The sequence below is a fragment of the Diceros bicornis genome, chromosome 7 (genome assembly GCF_020826845.1).
Source record: "Diceros bicornis minor isolate mBicDic1 chromosome 7, mDicBic1.mat.cur, whole genome shotgun sequence".
NCBI classification, from domain to species: Eukaryota; Metazoa; Chordata; class Mammalia; order Perissodactyla; family Rhinocerotidae; genus Diceros; species Diceros bicornis.
The window spans coordinates 65727776-65740615 of record NC_080746.1 but is presented as its reverse complement, the minus strand read 5'-3'; the positions used below and the strand labels follow the sequence as shown (position 1 = coordinate 65740615).

At 44.0% G+C, this 12840-nt stretch overlaps 1 protein-coding gene across 1 annotated transcript; it reads right to left on the bottom strand.

The window, feature by feature from the left end:
- Positions 1 to 217: 217 nt before the first annotated feature.
- On the bottom strand, positions 218 to 1808 carry RBMXL2 (RBMX like 2). The gene has a single exon (XM_058544671.1). It carries the CDS (start codon positions 1752 to 1754, stop codon positions 570 to 572), a length of 1185 nt encoding a protein of 394 aa, XP_058400654.1. The 5' UTR covers positions 1755 to 1808; the 3' UTR covers positions 218 to 569.
- Between the last annotated feature and the right edge of the window lie 11032 nt (positions 1809 to 12840).

The window sequence follows — 12840 nt, the reverse complement described above, 5'->3', positions numbered from 1 at the left end:
TTACAAAGTGAATAGAACCTTCTTTACAGAAGCATCTCATCTAAGTGGTTTTTGTTGTTGTTGCTGGTCTTTTGTTTTTTAATACTGGGAACAATGAGAGGGATTCAGTTTGAAAGACCCCCTGAAATGTTGAGAGTAGCATACACCAGTCCCTCCCACTCTCTCCCCAAAAATCTAGTTGGTTTGAATGGACATTTCTCCATTTTAGGTGAGCAGATTATTTGTAAAAGATCTTAGAACTGTTTGCCTCATTTATCAGGAAAATTTAGAAGGGAGGAAGCCTTTAGCAGAATTTCTACTTGGAAATATAAGAAGACTAGTACGCAGAGTCAAGTCATACTTTTAACATGAGCTTGTTGCAAGAAACGTTAACAATTCCAAAACGAAATTAAATGAATTTTAACTTTTTTCCTCCCAAAAGCAGAAAAATTATGGAGAGGAAGTTAACAGGTAATTCTTAAAAGGTAAAAACAACTCTTCCTTGTACCAGTCCTTGGGCAATTTCCACAGAACAGGTTCTTCTTTCCGTTAGTTTCTTTGAAAACGGATTTGGGCCCAAGTCTGTTCCTTTAGTATCTGCTCCGGCCTCCTCCCCTCTCGGAGCGGCTTCCCAGGCGGCCTCCGCCTCGGGGGGCCCTGCGGCCCGACCGGCTGTAAGAATCGCGCGGAGGAGGGCACCCCCTTTCCAGGGACGAGGGCAGCCCGCGATCCTCTCTGCCTACCCGGTCGCGGCCCCGCGAGTAGCGCTCGCTGCGGCCGCCGTAACCGTCGCGGCCGCCGCCGTAGGCGTCGGGCGAGCAGCCCCGGTAGTCGTCGTAGCGGCCTCCCCCTCCGCCGTAGGATGGCGGGGGCCCGCGCGCCGGGCCGGCGCTGCGCAGCTCCCCGTAGCTCTCGAAGGGGTCTCGGTAGGAGCCTCCGCTCGGATGATCCGCGTAGTCGCGGTCGCGACTCCCGTAGCCGTCGCGGTCGCCGTAGCCTCTCGACGGACAGTCGTCCCGGGCCCCGGCGTGGCCGTAGTCGCGGTAGGTGTACTCTCGGGGCGACGGGGCGAAGTCGCGCGGGTCGCGGGCGCTCGGGTAGTCGCGGCTGGAGTAGCCGTCCCTCGGCGAGTAGCCCTCCTCCCGGGGGCCCAGGTAGGGGTCGCGGCGCGGGGGCGGCGGCTCCCGGCGCAGCGGGCCCGCGTAGCCGTCTCGCCCCCGCGCGGCCGGGGCCCGCCCGCGCATCCCACCGGCGCCGCTGCGAGGCGGGCCCGACGGCGCGGCCCTCTTGGGGGGCGGCCCGGCCCTGCGCGGCGGCGGCGGCCCGCGCTTGAGGGGCAGCGGGGCCCTGGAGGGCCGCGGGTCGAAGTCGCCCGCGTAGCCGCCGTCGTCGGCCGGCCCGCCCCGCGACGGGGGTCGCCGCGGGCCGCCGCCGCCCCCGCGGGTCCCGCGCAGGCCCCTCAGGCGCCCGCGGCTGCGGGACGGCGGCGGGCCGCGCCGGCCGCTCTCAAAGGCCGGCTTGGTGGCCTGAGCCACCTTGATGGCCTTACCATCCAGGGACTTGCCGTTCATGTCTCTGGCGGCGGCCTTGGCGTCCGCGGGACTTTCGAAGGTGATGAACGCGAAGCCCCTGGACTTGCTGGTTTCTCGATCTTTCATGAGGAGCACCTCGATGATGCGGCCATACTTGCCAAACTCTGCCTCGAGGGCCTTCTCGTCGGTTTCGAGGTTGAGCCCGCCAATGAAGAGCTTCCCGGGGCGGTCGGCTTCCACCATGTCGGCGCTCGAGTGGTCAGCGGCGGTGAGGGGCGAAGGGGCGGCGTCGGTCGCGGCGTGGGCGCCCGCTCGCCGAGGGCGGCTCCTACCGGTCGGGCGGCGCGTCGTCGCCGAGTGCCCGAACCGCACCCACCGCCCGCGCTGCGCAGGCGGAACGCTGGGCTCTGCGCCCCTGCGGGCTGCTGCCCGCCCCCGGCCGGGCTCTTGCCGGCTGTGATTGGTGGGCTGTCCCGGGAGGGCGTCCCGCCGTCGGGGAGGGTGGGCGGTGTTGGGACTTGCTTTCCAGGCTTTAAACTTCGACTTATCAACCTGCCCCTGGTTTAAGTTCTTTCACTCACTCTGGAAAGCTGTGCTGCAAAATGAAAAGCCGTTAGGTTCAAGAAAAAAAAAAAATTCCCCATTGCTCTTAATGAGAAGGATTGTAATGCATTCCAATCGAAGTTACCCCAACCATTTGCAAACAGGAAAAGTTAATTGAAAAATGAAATAAGTAATAAAAGTTTAAAAATGCAGTTTGTACGGAAAATTTATTAAGCATAAGGTTTTTTTGCATTGCCAAAGGGGAAGAGAACACTTGATAAGTGGAGGTTCGTTGGTAGAACAGGAAGAAGGAGGGAGGCATTATTTGGATGCACCATTTCTCCCTTCTGCACCATTTTCTTCAATTTTTCAACCTTCGAAGGGCTCATTGTTATGTAGTATTGCAACTGCCCTTCAAAACAGAGATATTGCACAGCAAGTCATCTTTAGGACAAAATAAAGGCAAAACGTGAGGGCACCTGGACCCTTGTTAAAGTTGCTCCTGAAAAAGCGTCGCACACAGAAGCCTTCGCCTCTTCCTCTGGAAAGGGGAGGCACACCTCAGAAAAACAAAACATTTTAGGTTCATTCTAACAAACGACACAATTCAGATTTGTTCCTCACAATATTCTCTGAATGGAAATAAGTGTGAAGAGTAAACTGGCGAACGTATCTTTGCTTGAGACTGTCATGTCTAAAACCACTTTCTTTTTTTTTTCTTTTTGCTCTAGTGTGTTTGAGGACTGTTTTTCAAAAAGTTTATAAATTTTTCAAAGGCTGCTATGATGAAAAGTTAACTGAATGGTCATGAGAAGTCTCTATGTGTGTTTGTGCATATATATACACACATATGTGTTACATTGGTTTATTGCAATAGCTATGTAATGTTGAAGGAGGTAGTGAAAGCAGGCGTTTTTATGTTTCTGACTTTAATGGGGGTGCTTTTAAGATTTTTTAGCATGCATGAATGGAAGTTAAAGTTAAATGCATCGTGTCATGAATGGCAGTAACAGATTTTTATTACTAAGTCATTATTATATTTCTAAGGTAAACCTACCTGTTTGGGATGTATTCATTTTTACATATATTGATGACTTTACTTTGCTCATACTTAGAAATTTTACATTTCTGAGCATAAAGGGTATTGGCCTACAATTTTCTTTCCCATACTGAGCAGGGGAGATTTTTGCCTAAATTTCTTTTAGTTTTAAGTCTATTCAGATTTTTTAAAATTTCTTTTTGACTTGGTTTTTGTAAGATATAGTTTTCTAAGCGTTACCCATTTTTGTTTAATTTGAAAATTTGTCCACAGCTGTGTCCTGTTCTGCTTTCTCTCTTGACAGAAGTTTTTTTATCTTTTCAAAGAACTATCGTTTTTCTTTGCTGATCCTCTTTTGATTTTTTTTACTGCTATTGTTTTTCTTTTCTTCTTTCCACATTCTTTGATTTACAGTTTGTATTATTTTTCTTCTAAATTTTTAGTTAAGACACTTAGTCCATTAAGAGTTTTAAAAAATGTTTCTTCTAATTGTTCTATCTTACTCTCTATGTACTAGTTAACAGCATGTCCTGAGCTGTTTCATTGTTGTTCAGTTCCCGTTTTCTCATTTTCATTATTTCTTTCTTGACTCATGAATTATAAAAAAGTATAGAGAAGTATGTTTTAAAATTTTCAAACATATGGATATTTTCCGTTATTTTTAACATGCTCTGTATGATATCCATTCTTTGGTTTTTGTTGAGATTTGCTTTGTGACGTAATGTGTGTGTATGTGTGTCTAATGTTCCATATATGCTTGAGAAGAAAGTGTATTCCCTGAATATTGGGGTAGAATTCTTTCCTTATATTATGATGGTCAAATCTTCCTCATCCTAACTTATTTTTTATTTGATAGAATTGTTAATCACTGAGAACCCTTTTAAAATTTCCCGTAATTGTGGATTTGTCAATTTCTCTTTATTTTTATGTCCATTTTTGCTTCATGTAATTTAAGATTATATTGTTAGATATATAAAAATGGAGAATTATTATGTATTTCTCGTAAATGCTTGTATTATGTAATGATCCTTATTATTCATAATAACATTTTTTACTTAATCTGTTTTGTCTGATGCTTATATAGCTCAATATTTTTCAGGTTTCTTTCTGCCAGCTTATTGTGTGCTGTCTGTTAACCATGACTTTCTTGCCTTTTTTATTTCTATCTTTCTTGCCTTCTCTTGTATCAAACGATTTGTCTTTATTCCTTTCTTTTTCCTCTAAAAATATGGAAGAAGTTATGCCTTCTATTTCTATTCTTTGAATGAATAGAACTATACCACAATTTATTTTTTCCATTTCCCTGTTGATGGACCACACCTGAATGTATGCTGATGCGATGACTCTTAGTGAGGCCCCTAGATAGTTTCAGGATGGGGACTGGTAGCTTGAGGAACCAACCCTGTGATTAAAGGGTTAGAACTTTCAGCTCTCCCACCTATACATGCACGTGCACACACACGTACACACGCACATATACACACACACACACAAACCTCCTAGGATGGAAGAGAAGTTGGAGATTGAGCAATTTCTGGGCTTCTCTTTGGCATATCTGAATTGCCTGCATCACTACTCTTCTGCTTTTGGGCCATTGTTAAGTAAAATAAGGGTAACTTGAACACAAGCACTGCTATACCATGACAGTTGATCTGATAACCGAGACAGCTACTAAGTGACTGAAGGGCAGGTAGTGTATATAGCATGGATATGCTAGACAAAGGGATGACTCACGTCCCAAGCAAGTGGGAGCGGGACGGCATGAGATTTCATCATGCTGTTCAGAAGGACTGCAATTTAAAACTTATGAATTGTTTATTTCTGGAATTTTCCATCTAATATTTTCAAACCACAGATGACAGCAAGTAACTGAAAGTGTGGAAAGTGAAATCGCGGATAATGGGAGACTACTCTATTAGGGCCATAGTTACAAAGCATATAGTCTGCAAGGGTTGAAGAGGGAGGGTGCTCAGTCAGCTGAGAAGCTCCCATATCCTTAACTAATGACACTTTACGACCAAAGAGGCCTGGGAATTTATCCCAACCTCAAGAGTATACTCAGCATCTTAACAATAAAAATTTGCCTTCACCATGCTTCTGGAGCCCTGGATCAGGAGTCAGACTCACCACTGGATACCCAAACAAGCACAGACTGGAGACAAAAGGTCTCGATGCTTGCTGGGTCCAGCTGTCACAGGGTCTGATAGCGGTTCTGATCCAGATCTGAATGAGGGCACCATAGAACTGTCAAGAAGAAACAGCACTGGACATTTGCTAAAGGTGGCAAGACAGACATACGTGTAAACTTATACTGTATAAACTGAGCTCAACTCCAGCTAAGACAAAGGTGACAGATTTTTAAAGGCAGAACAGAGAGGGAACAAAAAGGGGTGGTGGGGAAGTAAAAAAGTGAGAACAAATAAAGGGACCAAGGAGCTATGGGGAAATAGAAAAATTACAGAAGGAGGTTAAGTGGGAAATTACTGAAAATGGTTTGGGAACGTGGGTTGGGACAAAATACATTTTGCAGTGGCAGCATTGTGCTTTCTTGCACAAAAACTCAACACAAGGGCTAGGGTCACCTTTAGGGATACGGCCTAGTGCAGGTGGAAACCAGGTTAAAGTTTGGTCAAGTCTCTTAGCACAGTGTTCAGCAAGTCCCTTGTGCCACGTGGGAGTTCACAGTTCGGAGTGACTAGGCTGGTGTCTTTGGTTTTGAGTGCTGCAGAGTGGAAGCGCATGTTTGGGTTGATACCGGACCCACAGCTCACTACTAAACAATCACAGATGGCTAAACATGATCCAGACACACAGCAGGTTATTCTTGAGGAAACAGCCAGCCTGCTGGACTGGATAACACTGTAAAGTCTGTTTACCCTAAGGGGCACAGTCCAACTCCCCCATAAATGTCAAGCGAAACACCCCACATGAAGCAGCTGATCTGCTTCATATGCAAGCCATGTGGGACTGGCTTTGTGATAATCAAGATATTCACCCACTGAGTATGCCTGTTACCCAAGAGCTCATGATAAATGCTGTGGTTAAGGGGGCCCTTTTGCGTGGGCATCCTGTGCTGCAAAATTGAGCAACAGTCTGAAAACCCTTGTAGAATTTGTTGTCTCAGCTTCCCCTCAGGGGTCTTACAAATGCTACTACAAATATTAAATCAATTAACAATAAAATGAGGAACGGCAGAGGGGAGAGTCAAGGTCTTTGTCCCAGGAGGGTGGAAATCTTTAGATAGTTATTAAGAAATGGGATGAATAACATTGATGGAGTTGTAACAAAGGTCTTAATACAGCACCATCTAAGGTTGGGTGGACCAATGTGACCCCCTGCTAGTCCCTCAATATTAAAGAGCTTCAAACAAGTCTACTCTGTTTACCACAGTTTAGAGAAATTCTAATAGACAGAGATTACAATGAGACACCTGACCTGGAATCCCCTGAGGCAACAGTCAGACAGATTAATTAAGATGAAGATTGAGAAAAGGGCCTTGGTCTCTTGGCTGAACACCAGCTGAGGACACAAGGTTTTATGCACAGGAGTGGGTAAAATGGCCAGGGAGTGGAAAAGAGAAGTTTCTGGGACTCCCTGACAAGGGACCCTCATACACTGTAGTATCAAAACCCATTGGTGAAGCCCTAAAGGCAGTGGCAATTAGACTGAGAGAATGTAGAAATGTAAGGGTTGATGAGGTTTGGATGACAATTGGAATGTTTAAACAGGCTGTATGTGAAATGATTATGTCTCTTTGTCTCTTTTACCTGAATGTATTATGTGGGTGGATAATTGTGTCTGACTGGGAAATGTTTCGGCTACCTAATACAGATCTTCCTCAATTTTCGATGGGGTTATGTCCTGATAAACCCATCGTAAATTGAAAATATCATAAGTCAAAAATGCATTTAATACACCTAACCTACCAAACATCATAGCTTAGCCTAGCCTACTTTAATGGTGCTCAGGACACTTACATTAGCCTACAGTTGGGCAAAATCATCTAACGCAAATCCTATTTTATAATAAAGTGTTGAATATCTCATGTAATTTATTGAACACTGTACTGAAAGTGAAAAACAGAATGTTTGGATGGGTACAAAATGGTTCTAAGTGTATTGACTGTTTACCCTCGTGATCGCATGGCTAATTGGGAGCTGTGCTTGCTGCCACTACCCAGCATCACGAGAGAGGATCAAACCACATATTGCTAGCCTAGGAAAAGATCAAAATTCAAAACTTGAATTACGGTTTCTACTGAATGCATATCGCTTTCACACCATCATAAAGTCAAAAAATTGTAAGTCGAACCATTGTAAGTCAGGGACCTGTATTGTGAAACACAAGTCACGTAAATCCACCCTTCGAACAATATTAATTGTACATGCTAAATGGGAACAAATGAGATTGCCTGAGCCCACAAAGTATAGAATAAAACCTAGAGTGCTGGTATAGGTGAATTCTCTGTACCACAGAGCTAGGTGAAGCATAAACTGGGGCTTATGGAAAAGCCTGTGAACACCCCTCAGTGATAGCTACTAGCACTTTGAACTACAGAATTTCCGTTTGAGGAGCAATTACTGGCTTGCTATTGGATATTAATTGAAACTGCCCGTATGACAGAAGGACATAAAGTAACCTTATCACCTCACACCCATCAGGATGGTTTCTACTAAAAAAAAAAAAAAAACAAAATAGCAAACATTGGCAAGGATGTGGAGAAATTGGAACACTGCACTGTTGGTAGAAATGTAAAATGGTTCAGCCATATGCAAAACAGTACAGCGGTTCTTCAAAAAATTACAAATAGAATTACCATATGATCCATGTTAAATTAATTAGACAAGGAGGCCATTAGGCTGGGGTGGCTCTAATGCCTGGGAGGCCTCTGTAAGCAAACCAAAACCTAAACTTGTAAATGCCTCAAGGTTAAGAAATCAAAACCTAAGGGCAACCTTAGGCAGGCAAAATGGGTGAAGGTGGTCAAAAAGTACAGACTTCCAATTATAAGATAAGTCCTGAGCATCAAATGTACGGTATAGTGACTGTAGTTAACAATACTGTATTATAAATTTGAAAGTTGCTAAGCGAGTAAATCTTAAAAGTTCTCATTGCAAGAAAAAAATTGTTTACGTGGAGGTGATGAATGTTAACTAAACCCATTGCGGTGATCATTTTGCAATTATATACATATATCAAATCATTATGTTGTAAACCTAAAACTAATACAATGTTATATGTCAATTATATCTCAACAAAACTGGGGAGAAAAAACCCAAAAACCTGAGGACAATCACAAGCAGCCAAATAGGCTTTCCCAAATAAGGCAAGTGCTTAAGCCAGTCAAATAATTACCTTGCTTCGCTTCTCTATCTTCTCTGTAAAAGTCTCTCCCCTGCCTCCTGTAGGTGGAGCACTCCTAACCACTTCAGGTTTGGTGCTGCCTGATTTGAATTGATTTTTGCTCTAATAAACTCTTAAAATTTTTAATATGCCTCAGTTCTTCTTTTAACATCCAGCAATCCACTTCTGGGTATATATCCAAAAGAACTGAAAGCAGAGTCTCAGATATTTGTACACCCATGTTCTTAGTAGCATTATTCACAATTGCCAAGGGGTAGAAGCAACTCAAGTGTCCATTGACAGATGAATAGATAAACAAAATGTTGTGTATGTGTCCAATGGAACATTATTCAGCCTTAAGAAGGAAGGAGATCCTGACACATGCTACAACATGGATGAACTTTGAAGACATTATGCTAAGTGAAATAAGCCAGTCACAAAAAAGACAGATACTATATGATGATTCCAGTTATATGAGGTATCTAGAATGGTCAAGTTCATAGAATCAGAAAATAGAGTAGTTATTGCCAGGGGCTAGTGGGGGGGAGAAATGAGGAGCTGTTGTTTAATTGGTATAGTTTCAGTTCTGCAAGATGAAAAAGCTCTGGGGACTGGTTGCACGACAATATAAATATATTTAACACTACTGAACTTTACACTTAAAAATGGCTAAGATGATAAACTTCATGTTATGTGTATTTAACCACAATTAAATTTTTTGTGTGTGAGGAAGATTAGCCCCGAGCTAACATCTGTTGCCAGTCCTCCTCTTTTTGCTGAGGAAGATTGCGCCTGGGCTAACATCCGTGCCCATCTTCCTCTCTTTATATGAGACGCCGCCACAGCCTGGCTTGATAAGCAGTGCATCGGTGCGTGCCCAGGATCCAAACCTGCCAACCCCAGGCTGCCGAAGTGGAGCGTGGGAACTTAACTGCTACACCACTGGGCCAGCCTCCATAATTAAATTTTTAAAAAAATACAAAATAAATAATAATCTTAAAACCTGAAATACCAGTGATGTCTTGGATGAAGTCAAGGAAACGCGCTAATGGGGAGGGCAGTGCCCAGAAGAGTTCCATACTAAAATGGAAATGGGTTGCGTAGGAATACGCTATCAGAGGAATGCAGAGAGTTATTCAGTGGATTCACAAGCAGCCAGACTCTCTTCCCCCAGGACTGACTTTGGAACTGCGTGAGGAGCTGCCAGATTCTATTCTACGGACAGTGCCTTATAAACAGTTTCTCAACTGACTAAGAAAAACTCCTTGGTTTATGAATGGCAGTTCCAAGGTGAATGGACAGCATCCTGTCTGGAAGGCTGCTGCTGTGTTTGAAGAAGGTAAAAACAAATTAGCTTGGGGGGCTGAATTACCTGCTGTTTTCCTAGTAGTGATTGAAGAACTGAACAATGATAAAAGCCCCTATGTTTGAGCTTTTACTGACTCATGGGTGGTGTCATATGGTCAGGCAGAAGGGCAATGGAAAACTGGACTATTAAAGGGATGCCCATATGATGCATGGCCCTATTGAAATCACTATGAGAATTTCAGGGTGCACTACAGTGGGACATGTTGATGTTCATCAGAAGAACCAACTTGCAGGTTCACAGGTGATTGGAACTGACTTGAATAAAATGAGTGTACATTGGAGGACCAGCATCACAGAGACGGACTGAATCTGAGGCACAAAATGCCACTAAGCACTGTTCTGTCTGCCAAGAAGAGACAGAGACTGCAGATGGCTATGTGGCAGATTCCTTGGGGGAGAGACCTTGAACATAGCTGGCAAGTGAGACTGATGCAGATAGCCAATTGGTCTTGATAAGAATAGATATTGATTCTGGAGTAAACTTTGCTTACCTAGTGATAGATACAAATGCTCAGAGTACTATAAAAGAACCATAACAGAAGACATTGCACAAATTTGGATCACCAAGTCACATTTCTTCAGACCAAGGAACATCCTTTATGGCACATAATGTCCAATAATGGCCAGAGAGATATCCTCCTCAGAGTAGTAGTTTGATAGAGAATTGCAATGGGCAGTTAAAACATTGGTTGTTGGGGCCGGCCCAGTGGCATAGTGGTTGAGTTCGTGTGCTCTGCTTCGGTGGCAAGGGGTTCACAGGTTTGGATCCCGGGCTCAGACTTACACGCCACTCATCAAGCCACGCTGTGGCAGCATCCCACATGCAAAATAGAGGAAGATTGGCAACAGATGTTAGCTCAGGGCCAATCTTCCTCACCAAAAACAAAAACAAAAAACCCAAAAAACAAAAACATTGGTTATCTAAAACAAGGGGAGGGCCAGCCCCATGGCTTAGCGGTTAAGTGCGCGCACTCCGCTACTGGCGGCCCGGGTTCAAATCCCGGGCTCGCACTGACTCACCGCTTCTCCGGCCATGCTGACGTCTCATCCCACATACAGCAACTAGAAGGATGTGCAACTATGACATACAACTATTTACTGGGGCTTTGGGGGGAAAAAAAGGAGGAGGATTGGCAATAGATGTTAGCTCAGAGCCAGTCTCCCTCAGCAAAAAAAATAAGAGGATTAGCATGGATGTTAGCTCTGGGCTGATCTTCCTTACCAAAAAATAAATAAATAAATAAATAAATAAAACGAGGAGATATATGAAAGGCTGGTTTACACACCTTCATGAGTGTGTGCTCACACTCAACATGAGAGGGGCTAAAGGCGTGTCCTAACTAAATTTATTTCTGGTGGGTCTGGGGAAGAAGGGGTGGAGGAAGATGCTAGTATGACTATGCAGTTCTTGCCACCGGGAAGATGACTGATGACTATAATTTTTTCTTTCTTTCTCACATCACCTCAGCTTTCTTTTTCTTACCTAATGGTCACAGGACCAGGGCTACAACTACAAGTCCTAGAAGCAGGGATGATTCCTAACCAAGAAACTGTATTTTAAACCTTTATGTCAGGATTTTTAAGGACGTGATGGGGTCGGTTGTGCTTTACCCTATTTGGCAAAACTGAGATTAACGGTGGATGCAGCTCTATTGTCTAATGATAAAAAGAGCCCACTAGCTCTGTATCTATGTAACACTACTCTGAATGAATGGGAGCGGGCTGAGGGGGAGCTACTTGCTAGACTAGTATTGCTGTCTGCACTCTAGACCAGCACAGTGGGTGAACCTTAAGTCCCTTCCAAAAGTGGACAAGTTTGTGTAAAAATGGAGAGAAGGAGAGTGAAGGAATGAATAAATGGGTTATATAATGAGGGAAACCCAAAATTACATTAACACTTCAAAAAAGGCTCAGAGCAAGAGATGATATTGTCTCTCAGCTCGATTATACTAAATGCCTGAAAGAGTGAAGCTACATATTGTTGAGACCACTCCTGCTTTTGGAACTTGACAGGGCCAAATAGAAGTCTGCAAACCTAAGTGGCCTCATCCTGGGAGATATTTTCTTACAATGTGATGATGGACTGGATTGAATGAGACTCTAGTAATGTGCCAGAATTTTTGACTTTTATTTTTCAGGTTACGTCTACCATAATGCAATATGGTCTCACACTTACATTGTTGGTAAAATTATAATACTGATATTGCTAGTCAAATATATTGGGAAATTGAGTTAAAAGCCTTCTATCTCTATCCTACATTGACTCCTCTGAATGTGACTTATATGTTGTGCTCAGACAGGTATGATCTTTTGTTGCTATAAGGGATCCATGGTCAAAGACCAGGGGGTAGCCTATGGTACAATAAAAAACATATATTTGGTCTTTCTCTAAAACCCCTAGAATTTCCTGAGTGATAGGAGTGTCTTTCGTTAGCCATAAAGAGAGCCTTTCAGCCGTACCTGAGTTTATGCTAATGAGGTGACTCCTAGTGGGGCCCCTAAATAGCTTCAGGATGGAGGCTGGTCACCAGAGGAAACAACCATGTAGTTAGAGAGTTAGAACCTGACCTCCGGGAAGGGGAGAGGGGCTGAAGATTGAGTTCAATCACCAATGGCCAATGGTTTAATCAATCAAGCCTATGTAATGAAACCCCATATGCAAACCCTAAACAACAGAGTTCAGGGAAATTCCAGGTTGGTGAACACACAGATGTGCTGGGAATGTCGCATGCCTGGAGGGGACATGGAGGCACTGCACACCCCCTGGAACTTACCCTCTTCATCTGGCTGTTCATTTGTGTCCTTTATAATAAACTGTAATCATAAGTATAGCCCTTTCCTGAGTTCTGTGAGTCTTTCTAGTAAATTATAGAACCTGAGGGGTGTTGTGGGAATTCCCACATTTGTAGTTGGCCAGGAAGCTATTGTGGTGATCAAGGAGAGATGGTATGTCATTTTCCAACATTAGTTCTCAATTCTCTGACACCACCTGAGTGTCCTACAATTCAACTCATTTCGGACACTAAGTATGCAGAG

Coding starts and splice junctions, on each gene's coding strand:
- RBMXL2 (XM_058544671.1), bottom strand. CDS start 1,754: ATGGTGGAAGCCGACCGCCCCGGGAAGCTCTTCATTGGCGGGCTCAAC.